The sequence below is a fragment of the Anas acuta genome, chromosome 10, assembly GCF_963932015.1.
Source record: "Anas acuta chromosome 10, bAnaAcu1.1, whole genome shotgun sequence".
In the NCBI taxonomy this organism is placed as follows: Eukaryota; Metazoa; Chordata; class Aves; order Anseriformes; family Anatidae; genus Anas; species Anas acuta.
In genome coordinates, this window is record NC_088988.1 from 14,423,584 (window position 1) to 14,442,943 (window position 19,360).

Consider the following 19,360-nt stretch of genomic DNA (forward strand, 5'->3'; position numbering starts at 1 on the left):
GGAAGTTGGAAGTTCTCAGAAGGTGCAGAGTGGCTGTGGTTGAATTTCCATGGCGGTGATTCAGCAAAACAGTTATAAACCAACTTGATTTAAAATACATTCCTAAATTGGAGCTCAACATAAAACATCAGAAATGTAAGCCCAAAGCACAAAAACAGTTCTAAAAACTGGAATCTTCTGCTTTTAGTTCCTGGACCAATAAGCTTTCATCCCATGTTCACTGTTGCTCTTAACGGTACTTTTGAAAGGCAAACACAAGCAGAGTTTACACAGCTGTCTAAAGTCTAAGCCTAATCCCATTCTGTTTTGCAGTGCAGCAGATATCTTGGCAGGTTCCTGTTGCTAAAATTTCAGTAAGACTGTTTCAAGTTTTGGTTGGTTGCTATGTCTACGCAAGACTGGCCATCATTAATAAGCGACTGAAGATAAAAAGATATTGCTTATTCCAGCTGCATTTATCGAGTAAAATAGCATCATTCTGAAGCAGTAATGAAAGCTTAGGCTGTCTTACCTGTAGCAGTTGTTGTCAAACTTATTGTAACTGGCAAATGCAATTAAAACGCCGAACCCGGCTCCTAAGGAGTAAAATATCTGAGTGGCTGCATCAATCCATACCTGCATAATGACACCAACATTGTCAGAGGGTCAGTTCAGTCCAAAAGATACAGCAGAGAAATGAGAGAATGGCACAAGGCAAAACTGGCTTTTGAAAATAAATGATCAATACTTGTGGTTGTGGGAGTGTAAGCGCTGTGCAGCCCCCATGAACTGTTGCATGGAGCACGCTCCTGGGCTGAAATCACTCAACACGAACTGGGAAAGGCCAAAGTGGTGGACAGGCCTGCAGTGCATGTGTGCTGCTGTGTCTGGGGGGTATACCGATTGGATCTGGACTCCTGAGCAATTGTTGAGTGCTGAAATGATTACACAAATTTTCTTCTGGCTGACAGAAATACACTTCCACTTGCTCTTTTTCCAAGTTAGTTTGGAATGCACAACCAAAAAACTAAAAATAGTTTGCAGGTCAGGAGTTGCAGGACATTTTCTTTCCCATAAGAGAGCTTTCTTCATGGGACTGTAATTACACTTTATATGATTCTTTCTTGCTTCAGAAGCTGAAGCAGGACTTACATGCTATGAACAGAACCATTCGATCTTTGTCACCTTCTTTCCCCCTTAGTTGGAGAAGGAGTTATTCCTGTGATAAACTTTGTTAAATTTCAGTTTAGACGCAGCTCAGTCATTTTAAGAATTGGCCACTAGGGAAAACTTCTTCAATGCTGTAACATTTTCTGAAGTGACTCTCCAGCCTAACATCCACTCACAATGTGCAGACAGCAGTCAGGAACGATGCCACGGTGCTGGTCTGCTGAATCAGAAGCCTGAAAATAGTCCTCCCTGGTTAATGAGGGTTTCATTTATTCAGTTGTTATACGGAAGTATTTATTTGAATAAACGTCTTCACTCCAAATTCCACAAGGGTAACAGTCAATGGTGTGAATAGTCCTCAACTTTGCTTAAAATGGTATCTTCAGCTTTGGCAAAATCTGCCTAGTGCTTGAGGCTACAATAAGAATTGGATTTTATTGCCATCCATCTCTGTAAAAACAGACCCCAATGCATCAGCAGAGGCTCTAAGTGATCTTATATCTAAGGGATCTAAGGTGCAAGCTCCACCTGCCTTGGGATGGTAATGCTAAGCTTTTCATGTTTGGCCTACTCCAAAGAAAGGGAGTTTTAACCCATTTTAACATGATGTATGAAGGCATTTATACTGGTGATCTATTTTTCCTCAGTGTAGATGCTTTCAATTCATGCTTAGTGAAGATTGAACTCTTTACTGAACTCAGGATTTGGAGAGAACTATTAGAGTTGACAATGATTTGAAAGATGAACTGAACAACAAGCTGTAGAGCATCTACTGTAAACCAGTGGATAGGTGGATATGGTTTTTCTCAAGCTTCTGTTCAAATAGAGTTTAGGATCACAGATTTTTTTTTTTTACTAAATAGGAGTGCAATTCTGTAAACTGTGTTCCTTGTTCATTCCTCTTATACCCACCTACATCTTTGTTTCCACACAAAAGTGAGATCAAATAGGGCTTTACTCTCTGAAGTGTGTTTTATATGTATAAGAGTTCAGGAGGAATGTAAAACCTCCTATATTTTTTCTTTGAAAAACAATACCCACCACCACCACCAACAAAACCCACAAAACTTATGTTGTGTTGCTAAAGTGCATGATTTAAAAAAAAATAAAAAATGCCTGAACTATAAATAAATGTGTGTTTCCATCACAGGGCATTTGTTTTTAGTGGCTCTCTAGCTCTTCTGTGTCTTGCCAATGGAGTTGTACTCATACTTCCCCTCTCTTACTATTCAAGCACTGTTAAGTATCTGCCTAAATTCTGTTGATTCAAGTAAGGGTTTAGCACCTGCTGCCTGGCAAGTGAGCTACATGGATGTTAAACTATCTGTTAAGTCTAAGATCCTGGACTGTGTCCGCTCAGTAAGAGCCTTGACTCATAATTTGTTTCCTTATCAGCTCCTAGGAAGTTGAAGATAAAGAAAAAAAGAACAGAAACCAGAAGTTCCATTAGAACTAAGATTAAATGCAAAGCATTCCCTTTGATGTAACAAAACACAATGGGAAATTGTCAGTGGGGCTGGCTCTTCTGCAGTTTACGTCCATATTCTCTGTTCTCTTCAGCTGAACATGTTACATAATCTTCAGGAGACTTGTTAAGGCGTGTGAAGGAGCTAGCGCCTTCCTTCTCCCCTCTTTGGAAGAGGGACCCTTTGTGGAACAGTATCTCTGAAAACTGAGGTGCCTTAGGGCTTGCTCAGAGCTGTGCAGTACGTGCCCTGAGAAAATGCGGGGGACCTTTCACATTGATCAGGATGCTCTAATGCCTTTTATGAGAGCATTAGCAGAGCCCACTGCAGGTCATCACTGTGACTTATGGCATTTTTTGGTTAGATTAATCACTTGGGAGAAAGAAATAAATCAGATTCAGGGACACTGACGTGGAACTGTAGGGGCTGAAGACAAAGATTAAACACGCCGCCATTGCAGCAGCAGGTGGCCCAGGTACTGAGCAGGAGGAAGGCTGACATGATAAGCAGGTTGAGAAACTTCTTATAATTGATCTTCTGACTTTTATTATTCTAGAGGAACAAAATAAAAATTAAAGTAATCTGAAAAATGTAGCCTTAGCAACAAATAGCTTCAGGGTCAGCCAAGTAGCAGCTGCAGAAACATTAAGCCAAGAACCAGCAGTGCACAGAAGTATCCTTCCAGAGGCAGCTCTGAGCATGGAGGCCTAGACTCTGAGCTGATGCAAGCTGGCGCTGCTCCATGGACTTCCAGAACATGTGATGTTTTTTCTGAGTAGCACTTAAAATGTATAAGAAAAAGTTAAGCAGCTCCTTTGTTCATCCTCACGTCTTTGTATTTATTTATGTAAGTGCGTAAATGTGAGCAATTGAGGTGGCTGCTGCTTTGGTGGCAAAGGGGGATCACAGCCCAGTGTTTGAAGTGTGTTTTGCTGAACAATTAGAAAGATCCGGTTAGAATGTGCATATGAAACGTGTAGTGCAAGGATGTACAGACTGAAGAGGCATATCTGAAAGCTGCGAATTTTCAAGAATTCATGTCATACTTGTAGAACTGTGTCCTTGCTTTTCAGTTGTGCATCTATTTGAATGGTCTGGAGACCTATCCACAAAGATACTATGAGTTGTTTATAAGACAGAAATGTTTTTGGGATAGCACCATGGTATGATCTATCTCTACTCACTACATCACTGTTTTTTGTAGGTCTGAAATGCTGGCGATTTTATGAGTAATGCCTATACTCATAGGTGTTGCTTTACAAAGGATGAAATAACTCAGTCCTTAGTTCCAGAGCACTCCACAAATTGGGTTGGTTTGGATGGATTTCATGAGAATATCTTGCAATGTTACATGATACGGTGAAATGTACACTGCCTTTGATAGGAAGGTAAGAGCACCATAGTGTTGAGGTTGTTGTTCATATGAAGGACAATGATGAACGGAGATGGTCCTGACTTAGTATGTTCACTACCATGTTCATAGGCCTGGAATTTTGTTTACCAAGTAAATGTTTAGCCTAGTGATTTAAAAAGGAATTTTTTTTGCTTGAGGTAACTCTGAGCCTTTGGAGAGCTGAATTTTTATGTGACTCAATTTCCATGTGCAAACAATACTGTAACTTACAGGGGGCACAGTCAAAGAATGGACTTTTTAAGGGACTGGCACACCTGACATTGCCCTCGTACAGTTTTTTAGTGATTAGGACAGTCTGGGTTCAGGCTGAGATACTCCTGTTATGGAGAGCGTTAGAAATCTGGGCTATCAGAGGCAGTGGGCTAGTGTTTATGCAAAACTGTAAGTGTGGCTATATATCTTCAGAACTTAGCTCCAATAATTTCAGTTTTAATAACAAGGGTAACAGGTTTAACAATAACATGGAATGAAAGCAGAAGAGTACACTTACTGTGGCTTCTTTTAATCTTCTGAAGTCTATGTGCAGGTATGCATTTATTCCGTTGTATGCACCAGGCAGGGTTATTCCGTGTATTAGCAAGACAAATAATACAACATAAGGCAGAGTGGCTGTTATCCACACAACCTGCAGACAACAGAGATCCCAGAGGTTAATGAGCTGTTACAGAAGATTTAGGAATGAGTGAAAAATACAGCAGGGACTTCCTTGGTTTTGTCCATTCAGTTCTATGCAGTAGCTCTTTTTAGGATGCCTTGGGGGAAATATAACAAAAAGTATAACAAAGAGTCTACGTATCTGTGTTTACAGCAGGAGATGATTTTGACAAGCAGAAGACTTGGAGTGCTTATATGTTACCAGTGTGTGTTAGACTGCTCATTAGCTGTTCAGCCATATATTAGTTTACCAAATAATGCAGTCATTGCCTGATGTTAGGTGCTACTTTTATGAAACTCTACACAGAGCTCTCAGCTATCTAACCCTAGAACTTCTGGTGAGGTGGTTTCTGAGGGATGTCAAAGAGTAATTTCAAATTCCTTTCTTTAGGTAATATTTTTTTTCTGGTCACGGCATTTTATGTGATAACAAAGCATCTTAAACCAACAAAACATCCCATTAGCTATGAATAACAGAACACATTGGCTAGGAATAGGAGGCACATTAGAAACGATGCAAAACATCTTTGTCTGCCCAAGTATTTTCTAGATGAGACCACCAATGCTGAATTGAGAATAACATGCTAATAACATTCCCAGTCAGAACATCATGCAACCAAAATTTGTAGATAAAATAAAGGCTGAATCTGGACTGTGTATTCACACTGTACATATACCAAGGCCTCTCACATGGTTTAGTTCCTGAGGATCCCTCAGATGCAGTGATTTAGTGTCTTCCTAAAATAAGGAGACTTCTTAAAGGAGACAAAGAATGTAGTTGAGATAGAAGGACAATGTTATCTCTACCTTTCCTGAAGTCTTCACGCCTTTCCACAGACTAAAGAAAAGAATGATTACCACCACCAAGAGGCAGAGGGAAAGTTGCCAGCGAGGCAAGCCAAGGTCATGGATTCCACGGCTTTCATGCAGGTGCAGAACTCCTCGCCTACATACCAGATACACAGAAACAAAGCGAAGTCACTGGGGGAAAAAGCTTTTATCTCTCGCATCCTGTGAGCAGTGCAAATAGCTGCTGCACTGCACTAGTAGCGGCCCTACTGGCATTGCTAGCAGTTAGAGAAATCTCTTTTATGAAGCCAGGTGTTGTGCTACCTTTATGTTCTCACTGGCACATCAGTGTCTGCTTAGCACCATTGTTTTGGAAGTGTCACTCTGTTTTTTGTTCTGTTTTTTATTTTTATTTTTTTCCTTGAGCACCAAACAGATGCCCAGAGGGGCTGCAGAATCTCCACCCTTGGAAACTGGCCAGTAAAGGCCCTGAGCAGAGTAATTTCAGTTTTGAAGTTAACCTTGCTTTGGGTAAAGAGTTGTATTAGATATCTCTTACAGATCCCTTTCAACCTAAATATTCTGTGATTCTAGATAAGCAGCAGCTGACTTCGTGCACCTTGGGCAGTTCTGAAGTTACTTTCAATGTCTTCTTGGATAGGCTGTTGTAAGGCTGCAAGTGGGAGAAGTGGTCAGATAGGAAAAGCAACAGTTGGTAAATCTAAAATGGATATTAGTGCTCTGTGCTGTTTGCTGAGGTAATGGAACAACAGTAGAAGAAATTCTGTTGCTTACCAGGGCAGGCTAATTCTTTGGGGATCTATGAAGTGTGAAATGAAGTGTAGAAAGGAATATTTCTCCAGAGGGCTGGTGACATCTACAAGAGATGTCAAAACACATTGAGTGCAACAGGCTGAGGGGTGTGAGTGGGATGTTAGAGTGGATCTCCCTTCAACTCCCTTCTATGCTCTTGAAGGGTTTCTTGCTGCGTGTTCAAACCTAATTCTGCTAGGCATCTAGGGGAGGTTGGCTCGGGGGTGCAATCCCTAGTGTTTCAGTGCCCATTCAGAACAAATCATTGTGACCTTGGCTCCTCTCCTGTCTCTGTTACCTTTACTTGCCATGCACTGCTTGGGTAAAATAGACAGTTGTACTCTGTTGGCTGCTCTTAGCACCGTGATTCAAAGACTCCCTTTTCGGTAGTGGACTCCGCAGATAACTACAGTTTGGAGAAACTGAAGTACGGAGTCACTTTCCCTGCATGACTGCAGACACGTAGAGAGTAAAGCTTGAGGAGTTCCCACCCCACTAGCTGTCCGTGTACTTCAGAGTTAACTTAAGCACTCGTCTTACCAAGCCAGAGATGAGTCAAGTAGAGCTGAATAAGCTCTAAGATAGAGTCAAACCTGTGTCAACTTAAGTGGGAAAAACGCAAAAATGTTTCTGTACTACTGAAACTGTAGAAACACACTAGGAAAATAAAGGCCTATTGGTGCAATCCCTCTGGTAATATGAAGAAGTTGTGTGTGATTCCTGTTTAATTCCTAAGGTATCAAGGTACGATCAGCTAAGAACTGTAACAGTTCTGCTTCTGTAGTTTTTCACATTTAATAAGAAATGCTGTATTCTTGGGCTGTTTCTATTATTTATCCCCAGTTGAATAAAAGATGCTTTTAGAAAGCATCCTCCTAAATTAGGCAGCTGATCTATTTCTGTTGCATTGTAAGGCTAATAACACTTGAGGCATTAAAAGGGTGATGACCATGTGTCTGTGGCATCCAGTCAAAGAACCTTCCTGGTTAGAAGGTATGAGAGCAATTTAACTCGTACAACACCGCAGCTGTCACCAACTGGTACCTGTAGAAACAGTAAAACGGTGAGAGAGCCAGGCTTCTTGGTATCTCCCCCAGAAACCTGTATCTTTACATGTAAATAAGTAGGTGGATGTTGCTCAGCTTTTCCTTAGTGTGAACAGAAGCTACCTGTGGTTCTGCTAGCAGGGTGTATTTCTGTGGGGGATGCAGAGGTGTAAATGGGTTCTGGGCACAGATACCTGATTCCATTTTACATTTAACCAGGCTGGGCAGCGATATGTGAAGCTGGGAAAAGCTTCACAGACCTCACATAAGATCATTTGTCCAGGGTCTTGGGAGGGATTTGACAGTCTCTGCTACCACAGCCACACCGTTATCACTATTACAGTTGGAGATTGTAAAGAAAGTCCAGTTGGAGATTGTAAAGAAAGTCCTTTGGCTTACACTGTGTAGATGTACCCTCAGAAAAACTGAATCTGCGCTTGCATACTTTGTGCCCATTTAGCTTTTTATTCTTCTTGCCCAAATATTTTTCTGGATCCGTAAAGAAGCCTGCTTCCTTCTGTTTGCTTTCCAAGAAGCAGCTAGCACTCTGTCTTGCTGTCTGGAACACTTGCCAGAACTGCCATTTCCAGTGTGGGATTCCCAGGATTTTCAGGAGAATCTCCAAACCAAGAGGTCTGCTCCCGTAATCAGGGTAAGGGATCATAAAAAAAGAAGAGAAAAATACTTTCGTAACCAGTCAAAACAGCTGTGTAACTGAGCAGCTAAGCAAGGGAATCTTCATAAACAACTGCTGTTTCTGAGCTCTAATCCTGGCAGGTTTTGCTTCCTCTTCCCTTTTTTTTTTTTTTTTCTCCCCTTGTGACCTCTGAAAGCTGCCTTTTTTGAGAGTTGCTGGGAAGTAGTTCATGAGTGCTTACCCATTATTACCCATTAGAGGCTAAGGCTACATTTGTGTTCCAGTTGCTCCATAAAACAAAGAAGTCTGGTGCTGGACTGTGATTTGGGTTCAGGTGTGCTGACATCTGAAGAGACTGAGGAGAGAAGCAGCAAACTACTAGACTAAACCTTCTTGGCTTGAAGGATAGCTCTGTAATGTTCTTTGAAAAACAGTGGGGTTTTTTGTTTGTTTGTTTTTGAGGAGGGCAAATTGGAAAAGAGCTTAGCATTCATCATGTTCATCAGTTACTGGATATCAGTGATGTTAGAGAAAATCCAGTCAGCAGCTCAGATATGCTACAGTTATTCTTGTTTCACATCAAGTAGTACTTGATCTCAGGAGCAGCTGAAGCTGCTTTTGCCCTGTCTCTGCTAGGGCAGGTGGAGTGATAGATCCCTGGCAGGCTCCTTCGGATTGTACTCAGGCACTTTCCCTGTACTGGCCCCAAAGAGGACACTGGCAGTAAGGGATACTGCAAGGTTCTCCATTCCTGAAGCTCTGAGCTCAAAACACCTGAGATTTCAGCCTTTTGGTATTACAGCAGAATGGTGCAAGGCGGCCAGTGTCCATTCCTGAACTGAGCTTGTCTTACTGCAGGATTGTGGCATTGCCCAGTGCTGTAAAGATTCTCATTTCATAGAGAGTTTGTCCACATCTGCTAACAAAATAAACTCATAATTCACAGAATCTGTGAATTTAGAATAATTCTCAATCAGAGAAAAAGCAAAAACAGAGGCAGTAAGGTACCTAGAATTAGTATTTTGCCTGCAGATTTTCATTGTTGAGAAGAATAACAAAAGTAGATGAGACATATATGCAAAAAGGAGAAGAAAATGTTACAAGGGGGAAGGATGGAGAACAGACACTAACAGATGAGCTGATGGAAAACAGAGCAGGGATGTACAGTGCTGAGCAAAAGAAAAAAAGAGCTAGTAAGAAACGAACTTTTAAAAAAAATTGTAATCAGGCCTTTGTGCAAAGGATCCTGATTTATGCTAAGACCACTTTCCCTGTAAGGCAGTGTAAATTACATTTGCAATGACTTCGAGACTGTACATCACTGTAAATATAGGTCCCAAGAGTCTGCCTATCTGCAAGAGGAGCATGAATGTGAAGGCATTTCAGATTGAAGCTGCATTCTGGCTTCTCTCTTTGGGAGATTTATTCTGGTCCTCTCCTGCCCAGTGCTCCCTGCTGGGAAGGCTCCCCAAGCCAGCTCACAGCTCTGGCACCAGTTCTTGCGTTCCTTTCACACCACGTTCAGCCAAAGGGAAGTAGTTCACCTCTGCTGAAATCAGCAAATGGCAGGTTGCTGGATCCCTGTCTTCTATTTTGTCTTTGTGCAGAGCTTGGTTCCTCTTTAGTCTGGTGTCAGATCCCAGAGAGCCAACAGCTGTTGGGTATTCACATATAAACCCTACAAAAGGCAAATCATCAAGGAGGCAGCGGGCAGCTGCTCAGAGGGACTCGGTAACTGATGGAATCATAGCTACAATAATGTCTGACTAGGAGCAAACCACGTCTTCCCCATGTCTTGGTGTTCCCTTCTATAGATTGAGGATGATAACAATCCTTCATTTTGTCTCCACTCTCAGCAATTTAGAATTTATTCCATATGGAAATGGTGAATGTTAAGCATCGACAAGGAACCACACAAAGGAAAAAGAAATGCTAAGGGTCTTGATCTGAAAACTCCTCTGTGTTGTTCACTCCAAAACATGCAATCCATAGCCAGAAAACAGGGTAAGAGCTTTAGATGTTGAATTTTCCTACATTACTTTGTCAGATTGATTCTTTCTAAGGATTTTCTAAGGAGCCTTTTATGTAATTCATCCCTGGGGAGACTTCCATGACTGTTGTGGAAATTTAAAAGTTTTTATATGAACAGGTCAAGTTAAAGGTCTTGGAGTAAGCCTTCTTCTGATCCCAAATCAAATATAATTTTAGGTTTCAATACAAATATGATTGCACAATTCTATAGGGTCATTCTTTCTTTTTAAATTTAATGTAAAAATTATTTGCATAAATTGGATGTGATCAATAGAAGTGTCATTCATCCAACAAGTTCTAGATGTGTTGTATCAGATTTTAGCTGGAAAAACTTAATTGATTTATCAGTAAATCAGTAAGTTAAATTACAGATTTACTTTACAGTCTGGCAAACTGAGATTCTTCCAACAGAAAACTTTGATTAGAAACAAAATCTTTCGGTTTTAGTGTTTGTAGACATCATTTCTGAGTGCAGGGTTGTCTCAGAAATGACTGCTAGCCCGCAATTTTAGATGAGAACATTTTGGACATGAAAACCTGTGAATGCAAAATAAATGGGCTATGGCTTTCAAAAATAAAATGCAGGGAGTTGGCCAAGTACTTTTACAAGCTAGCAGTCAGTTTTGAGGGATCAAACCCAAATGGCTTGCATAGAATAAATAGCAGAAAATTGGCTGAGCTATAAATAGATACAGTCCTGATCTCGTGAGCTCTGTTCTCTATTCCAGTAGGTAGGCTAGTTTTAATGATTTAAAACTTAATGCAAATTTATAGACTGAAGATTCCAGAAGGACTGACAGTGTATATGGTGTGCAATCTATAGAAATTAAAATACATACTCGATTTAGAAAGCAATTTGAGGCATGGTAATTGGCTCATTTAGAAGGCTCTCCTACATACATCTCTTGCATTTTATATATTTGTGCAACCATGGTTCAATCATCATTGCTGCCAGTTTCCTTCAGAGTATAAAATACAGGTTTTCCTTCTGTCGGTGGAAGACTATCGGAAGCAGCCTTGGATGGCATTCTTTTTGCACAAAGTTAGCCAGGCTCTTGGTGTTATAACTTCAAGTGCAGCACTGCTTAAGTTCAGCTGTACAGTTTCTGCTGCAGTTTGCATCCACAAGGCGGACATCTGCAGCTGTGTGGGGCTGAGCTTCTGCTACAACCTCAGCTGGCTTCATCCAGGTTGAACACGGGGTGTTTGCGGGCTGCACTTCTACAGTGCGGTGCAGGGAGAGCTGAACGGCTCCACGTGAAGTCAGCAAAGCCCAACAGGGTTAGCCTCAAGATATTTCAGCTCCCTCTTGTGTTGGAGAATGGAGCTTTATGGTGGACTTCAAGCTAGATTTGGGGAATCACTTACAAAAAATGATTTGCCAGTGGTACCCTCGTTGGCCCATTGTGTTTTGAACTGAATGGAACCGTGATTCTTCTTGAATCACAATACTTCTGAAATTATAAATGGCCACCAGGACTAAACTCCTCATTCCCTGAGAATGTTTATCTCCACTCATTGAAGCCTTTACTCTGCCTAATTCTCCCATTAACCTAATGACAGTGACCTCCCCTGCTGTTTGTGCCACAGCTCAGCACATTGAAGTCTGCACAACGCTCTGAAGAAGGTGTTTCCAAAACCTACCCATTATATTAAGATTTGCAGAAAGAATGGAAAGGCTTGAATTTACCCCTTACTAGCTCCAGCAAGTACAAAACTCCTGAAAAAAATATTTGTTGTTTGAGGTTATAGGCAAAGCAGAGCACTCATGCTTCCCCAGCTGCCAGAGTCCCTAACTGGCAAGTTCAGCATTTCTGTTCCCCTACAGACAGCAAAATGTAGGATGCTGGAGGAGACACCTCTGCTGCCTTTGCCTTGAGCAACACACATGGGGATGGAAATATTCCACAGGCTCTGCCTCTGCTTGCCAGGATGTGAAATGCAAGGTAATCTAGGGGAGAGGTGCTTCAGCAGTGTCCTCAGCTGCCATAAGCATTGCTCAGCGCCTGGTACCCCCACCAAGCTGTATCGGGTTCTCTGTGTGCAGATGAGCTGTTAGAAATCCCCCTACAAGCTAGCACAAAGCAAGCTGGTTGCACGCAGCACAAAGTGCTGCTCCTGACGTTTGCAATATCTCAAGAAAACTCTGTGGAAATGTAAGTTGGCAAAGTTGTTATTCCTCTAGTCTTCCGGACTTGTTGTAAAAAGGCTTGTTGTGGTTTAGGAATCATTTCCATAAAGCTGTCCAAAGCCTAAGAACATGTGTACACACTTACACGGATTGACTCCCATTGTTCTCATATTTCATTTCTTTTCTCTTTGTGTAAGTAAATGGTCAACAAATGGTGAAGATGTGAGCGTACGTGAAAAGCAAATTTCAAAGCTGCGCATGTAAATATTTTTGGAATAGCCTTTTTTCATAAGCCTTTTTTTGCATAAATACTTGCACCAGAAATTTCTGTATACTGAGTCAAAAAGAGAAAGATTGCTGAGTTACTTAGCTGAGTCCAAAAACATCTACAGCCAAAAAGCAAATATATGATGTGCAGGGATGCACGGGTGTTAGTCTCAGACTACGGACATATAAACGAGGCACTCAAACACCTCCTAAGTATACCTGTGAAATTAACTTAGAACTAGTACACTAATATCTAAAGTAGTTTGTCCATTGCTATTTTAGTGATGGGCTCATAAATTGCCTACGTGTAACTGATTCTAAGCCTGGTGAAATCAGAGGAGCTCTTCAGTTACGTTCAGGGGATTTTTGAGGGTGAATGCCCAGAGCCTGGCTAGAATTATCATCAGCCTTGGATTGCGTGATCTCAGAGAAAGTAAACAAATGACTGCTACCCAGAGATTAGAAACATCTGATGACTCTTTTCTTGCAATTAAGGTTCAAAAGATGAGTAAGCCTAGATGGCTGCAGAGGTTCTTACTTTCTCATTGCTTACCAAAGCTCTCAGACATATCTATAGGGTGTGGGTGCTGCCTGAAGAACCTCCTAAAGGAGCTGACAGATGTATTCAGAGGAGGTTTGGTGTCCTGGGAAGCAGTACGTCACTGAGAATTGCTGGTCAGGTTTAGCACAAGCTTGTCTTTCTTTACCAGACATCATTAGTGGAATACAGGGCTACCCACCGTCATTAGGTCTTCCTTGATTCAGTTCTTATTTTAAGCAGAATTGTTTATGTCTGCTCTTGAACTGGTGTTCTCTCTCATTTGGAGCAGTTGCTCCCCAGTTAATACAGGGAGATGTCTGCGTCTGCCACTGGAGCACTGAGCGACGGCTGGCCGGTGGTGGTGGTCCCTGGGAAGACTGGTGCCCCAAAGCACAAAGCTCGAGGTCTCTAAAAGTAACCTTTGCTGGACACAGTGAGGATCTTTGCAGGGATTCTTGGTTCACACGCTCCCCAGAAATTAATGTTTATAAATGATACCACTGCTGTGACTAAATGTTGTCTGTTCCTTTTTCTTAGATAGGCTTTTTGCAATTACTCACATCTGGGCACATTTGTGAGTTCTGCTAATTTCCTTTACTGAGTCTGGCAGGAAAATTTCCCTATAAAAATGTTTTATTTCTTACGCAGGAGGAATGGATTACAGCCCTGAGAAGAAGTCCTGTCAGAGGAAAATAGCTGTAGCTCAATGCATTTGGTGATTACTTTAATATTTTGTTTAAGAAACTGTCCGGATTAATTCCTCCAACAGATGATGGGTTTTTAACAGGCACAGTGCCTCGTGAGCAGAATAGTGCTTTTGTTCCTCCAGACTGGCGTTGTTTGATTGCATACATGAAAGCAAGATGGTAACAAAATCTTCCTTGGCGCAAGAATGGAGAACAAATATGAAGTATTCCAATATTCAGATCAAATACTTACACAGGAGAGATAAGGAATAGATAGAGGAACGGTTTTTTGAGTGATGGGCTTTTGGTTTTCCCAAAAACGTTTTTTTACAAATTACTTTAACATGTACTGAAAGGATAGGATGTCTTCAGCATTGTGTGTGTTTAGTTCCAAACCACTAAAGGGGGGAGTAATTAATGTGCATCTCAAAGAAACGTGGAGTTGGCATTTCGGTCCTAGCTGGGTCTCTGTTATGACTGTTACGAGCAGAAGGGCACCAGGTTTTATCAGATTTTGGAGTTTTTGCTTTGCTAAGTTTGCAGTGTGCAAATACTTTGTAATTGATTTTAATGGTCCCTGATGAGGTATCGGAGAGGTCCCCTTGCATCCTGTGCTCCTGCTTGAAGCAACTGTCCACTGACGTCAATGGCATCTTGGCCTGGAGAGAGCCCAAGTGACTGAAACCAGACAGGGGGACGAAACGCTCTCTAGAAAGTGTATGGGTAGAACCGCTTCGACCCGAATTATTGCCCAACTCGTACAGCTTGAAAACAAAATCCAGACGCATTTGCCAGAGTGCTTCTGTCACGCCTTGACACGGAAATTACAATTTGAAGTGGTTTCTTCCAAGTCTGAGGCTTAGAGGCTTCTCCCTGCTCTCCCTCCCTGCCAAACACGGGACAGCTGAGAGGTCTGGCCTCGCTCCTTAGCAAGTTTTCCCTTCTCTCCCTCAATACAAGCGGTGAGAATCAGCGTGTTCCTGTTGAACTTGGAGGTGCTTTTCTTGAAGCACTGGATGAAACGCTGCATCACAACACTCCCACCTCTTCCTGCAGTTTTTTCCTGCGCCAGTGGAGGTAGAGATGGAGAGACAGCCCTGGCAGCTGCGTGGTTTTAGGAAGTCATCTACTCTGTTTTTGCGGTCAGAACAGCTTTGTGTTGTGACGGACTCACGTCCCAAAGAGAGAACAAGTCTCTGTTTCCCTGTAAGTGAAACCACACCAGCTGTCTGTGTGGGGCTTGTTTTGGAAGGACCTCCCACTGCAAAATAGATGGCTAGTTTTTCAGATCACCCTGTTTACATCACTTTGCATATATTCCTGATATAAGCACACAAACTAAAGAAGCTGGTTTAAGCTGTGCCACTTCCCATGACGTCTTGAGGCTGAAGGTTTAAGTGCCTGAGCATCTAGCATCCTTAACAAATTTTCCATATCGCTTCCCACAGGCTGTGGTTCATCCCTCTAACACAGAGCAGCATGCTCTTGTTCTGCTGCTTGCTACAGCTGAAAACATACCCCTGAATGCTCCCAACTGGGGGGGTCTCCCATATACCTGGGTAATACCGAGGAAAGTAACAGACCAGTATTTTCACACCCATGGACAAAATCACTCCTTTTCTCTGCCATTTTCACTCTGGGCACCAGTGCTATTGCTGGTTTTGAGCCCTGTTTTGGTATCTCTGGCTATTGTGCTGTGTTGTGTGGGGGCAGAGGCCAGGCTTCCACAGGTATGCCACTGATGTTTCACAGGGCATGGTTTGTCATGATTTCCTCTGGTATAAAAGTAGCTGCTCTGTTTCCTTGTTTCTCTATGTAGCTACTAAAAACTCAAATTCTGAAATCTGCCTTGTTAAATCTATTGCCCCCAAAGTAATTGTTTCTGCTTTTGCTTACATCCTACAAGACTAGATAGCAGGATGGACATTAAGAAAGTAAACACAATTGTATGATTTGCAAACCAGTGTCTTCATGATGCTGTTATTTAAAAACAAAACAAACTCTTACACATCCACAGTATTATTGAGGAAGGATCAATTATTTATCTACTGCCTCCAGAAATGGTGCAGCATTCTGTAAAGCTGCAATATTGATGCAAATTTAACATGTACATCATCGCTCCTACTTCCCGACCCTGTTGTGTGTATTATGAAGCTTTGCAATGGGAAGATTCTTCTCTCCCTTTTGTAAAAAGATGACGGGAGTGAGTGCAGTTATTTGATAGAAGAGATGAAACACTGTTTTCTGAATGGGGCTGGCTTTCTCAGGGTCGATCTGAACACAAACTTTGTGTGTTTGGGTCCACACCTGAGCTTTACAGCTGGACTTGATGAGCTAATCCAAATATTGGAAAAGTGAGCATAATGCCCCTTGTGATTCCCTGTTTTTACAGATGGGGAAGCAGATGTCATAGATTGCATTACTTGGGTGTTTATTCTCATTTTTGCTATGTAATCTAGTTGCTCATGAGTATGGGGCCTAGGGAATTAAGAACTGCCCCAAAATTCAGGGATCAAATCATAATGAAACATCAGACTCCTTTTTTTTATTTTTACCTTCTAAAAACTGCACCTTGAATCTATTTCATGGTAAGGAAAGAACCCTGATATTTCAATTATTTGGGAGGCAGAATCCCAAATTTCACTGATCTGGGCTGTTCCCCAGATCAGTGAAACTTAAAATGCTGGGCATAGTTTCCACCACCACCCCACCCAGTACAAACACAACATTGTCCCCCAAGCATGATGTGATAACTGAAAATGCAGAGAACCACTTTGAAGAGTAAACGAGCAAAGCAAGACGATGAGGATTGCATTTTGCTTTAAAAAAGCTTAATCACAAGAAAACTGTAAAGAAAACCTTTTTTTAAAAAAAAAGCCATTCACATGAAAGTTCTCTAAGAATAGTTACTTTTTTGAAGAATTTTTTATAGTTCACTTCAAAGTCATGTTCTTTGTCCATACACAACACAGCCTCTTGCTCTAAGTGCTCTCTTTACATTTGGTTTATGAACACATACATTGTCTTTGTAAGGGCAGTAGACTTTTTTTAGCAGTCATTATTTGTCCTTCTGGGGAGTTCCTTTAAACTCAAATCCCCTATTAACTGTTTTCAAAGCACATAATTTAGTTTACCCAAGGCCTGGCCAACAGGTTGTGTCCCGCTACTGAGGACTGTGCTGTCTCCAGCAAAGAGCAAGCAGCCACAAGTGTTTCACAGTTCTGAACGCAGACCTTAAGTTCCCTGCTGAATCCCACGCTTATGGTAACAGCGGTGTCCCTTTGTTCCTGCAAGGCAAGGCTCATTGCTCAGCAGATGTGTGCCCTGATAGCCTTCCATTCCCCACACTGAAATAGTGATTATTGGGATTTATTCAACAGCTGATTCAGTTAGCCTGATGCCCACCCTCATTTCTTTCTCCTAACCAAATGCTGCCTTTCTCTGGTGACCCACAGTGCAGTTATTTATACACAGAATATTATTGTTTTATACTTATTTGTATACCTTTTTGCTTTTGATTTTGAATGTTTGATTTGAGCGTGTTGTTGCCTGTCTTGGCCCATACTGCAGAATGCTCTTTCACTCAGGATTTAGAAGAAGCCTGGCTTTTTCTAGCTGTGGTGCTCTCCTGCCTGCTCAGTGCTGCATCTCACTTCATTGAACGGCCGAGGCAGCTGAGCAAACAGGTCTGCTCTGAGGTGTTTTGCAAGTGGAGAACCAGGCAAAGTCTGTTGAATGAATCATTATTTTAAAGCCTGAGAGTCAGCTCAGTTTGGCTCTCAGTAGTCTTCACAATATTGCTGTGTTTCCTTGCCCTGGCAAAGTTGATTTGTGGCTCCAGTAGAACCCCACACTGCTCAGTGGCCAATGCTGCATTTGTACCGGGGAAACTAAAGCTTGCAGAGGCAGGGGGCCTAATCACACAGGAATACAAATGAACATTACAGCTGCATTTTAACCTAAGTGGATTAGTTCTGATGCTTGTTTTAGAGGCTGGATGCTATCCTATTTTACCTTCCAGAGGAAACACACTGAGACACAGAATTTTAAATAAATAGTAAAGTCAAGTCAACACTTACTCATAAAATTCAGCAGCAGGAGTGAGCTTGTACTTTGAGTATTTGGTGCCATTGCCAAGCACTGATGCGTTGAAGAGTTTGGGATCTGTACAGTTTGGGCTGTTCCAACTGTTGTCGCAGTTCGTCCAGGGGAGCTCAAATGTGAATGATGAAAATAGATAATACAGAGACCAAGCTATGATAACGTTGTAGTAGAAACCCACATAAAGAGCTATGAGTATCACTGCGTAGCCTACACCTAAAGACAAAGGAGAAGTAGATTATACATTGCATTTTACATGCAACAGTACATGCAAACACAACTAGTGGAGTACTCACATACACATAGTTGCAAATTCATTGCAAGTTTTCAGAAAAATAAAACATTTTTTTTTGTCATTTACATACACGAGTCATTGACCTTAAACCAAATAATTACATGAACGAGGCTGGAAAATGAGCAGCTGTTAGGAAATCCAATTGTGTTTGCCAGAGAAAGAAATTAAGCAGCTCAATGTCAAAATTTGCTCTTGTACAACTCCGTTGCTGTTTTTCTTCCAATGCACAGAACTGCAAGCCCATGTTAGGAGTGAAACTTGCTTCATCTTCATAATGTCAGAGTCCTTGGCAACTTGCCTTGGAAAGTAAAGCTGAAGGCACGAGAGGTTTCCCTGTGCCTCATGCTCCTACCCCGGGCTAGTTTGGAACAGGCACCAATCCCACTCCCGCCTCATCCCCAGTGTTAGTGTCCAGATTGGCATCCGTCAGCTTGTGACTACATTCAAAACATGCCCAGAACAGCCTCTGCTGTTCCACTGAGGGGCTCCAATGGGTTAGGAGCCTGCCAGTAAATCCTAGTGAATATCAGGCTTGGGGCTAAGCTGTGCATGGACCCTCAGATCAATTCATTATCTCCCCAGGATTGCAGAATTGAAATCATTGCAAAATGTAACCCTAAACCTGGGTTTAGGGTTAGTAAGTGCTGGGTGGCACACTTGGTGAATCCCCTGTAAGCATTCTCCATTGGCTTTGAGCATCTGCTTTGTGTTTTTGCATGCTGTGAGGTGTGCTCGGAGCGTCTCTTAAATGAAAGAATCCCAGAGAGTGCACGTTCTCCTTATAAAATGTGCATTTTAAAATAGTTTGGGAGGAAGTTTGGTACTAATGCTAGAGCAGAATAAAAGTTTATTGCCAGATTTTTTGGGGAAGCTTGTTTTATCCTGGCTGAACGCGATCTTTTATTAATGTGTGAGCAGCATTGATCCCTGAATCCTGTCCCAAAGTTATTTGTATTTAGTGTTACATGTAGAGACTATATCTGGTTTATGGCTATCACCCCTGCACTGTCACGGCACCTTAGTGTAAACCTTTATTTTTATTTATTTTTTCTCCATATTAGATATGCAGAAATACTGCATTGGGGGCCTAACAGTTGGGTGTTATTAGGCTCTTGTGCTCCCTGATAGAACAAATAAATAGCACACGCTTTGTCTATTAGTCCTCAGGCTGCAGTTTGTGTAAGAAACAGATGCTGACCCTGAAAGGGTTCAGGGACTTCTATACTCCAACTCTTTGGGAGTTTTTTAATACATAAACCAGCTTGCTCATCCCTAATATTGGGAAAAGATGGCGTAAATAAAGATGAAAATGTATCTTGAAATCTTTGGGGGTTAAATGA

At 41.8% G+C, this 19,360-nt stretch overlaps 1 protein-coding gene across 2 annotated transcripts in view; it reads right to left on the reverse strand.

Moving 5' to 3' along the window:
* The window catches only part of SLC6A2 (solute carrier family 6 member 2), a 66,638-nt gene that overhangs the window by 22,580 nt on the left and 24,698 nt on the right, over nt 1–19,360 (reverse strand). For both annotated transcript variants that reach the window (XM_068693091.1, XM_068693092.1), the window contains exons 4-7: nt 17,704–17,941; nt 5,491–5,629; nt 4,520–4,654; nt 512–615 (exon numbers count right to left, since the gene is read on the reverse strand). In XM_068693091.1, coding sequence (XP_068549192.1) covers nt 512–615; nt 4,520–4,654; nt 5,491–5,629; nt 17,704–17,941 — 616 coding nt within the window. The remainder of the gene's footprint in view (nt 1–511; nt 616–4,519; nt 4,655–5,490; nt 5,630–17,703; nt 17,942–19,360) is intronic.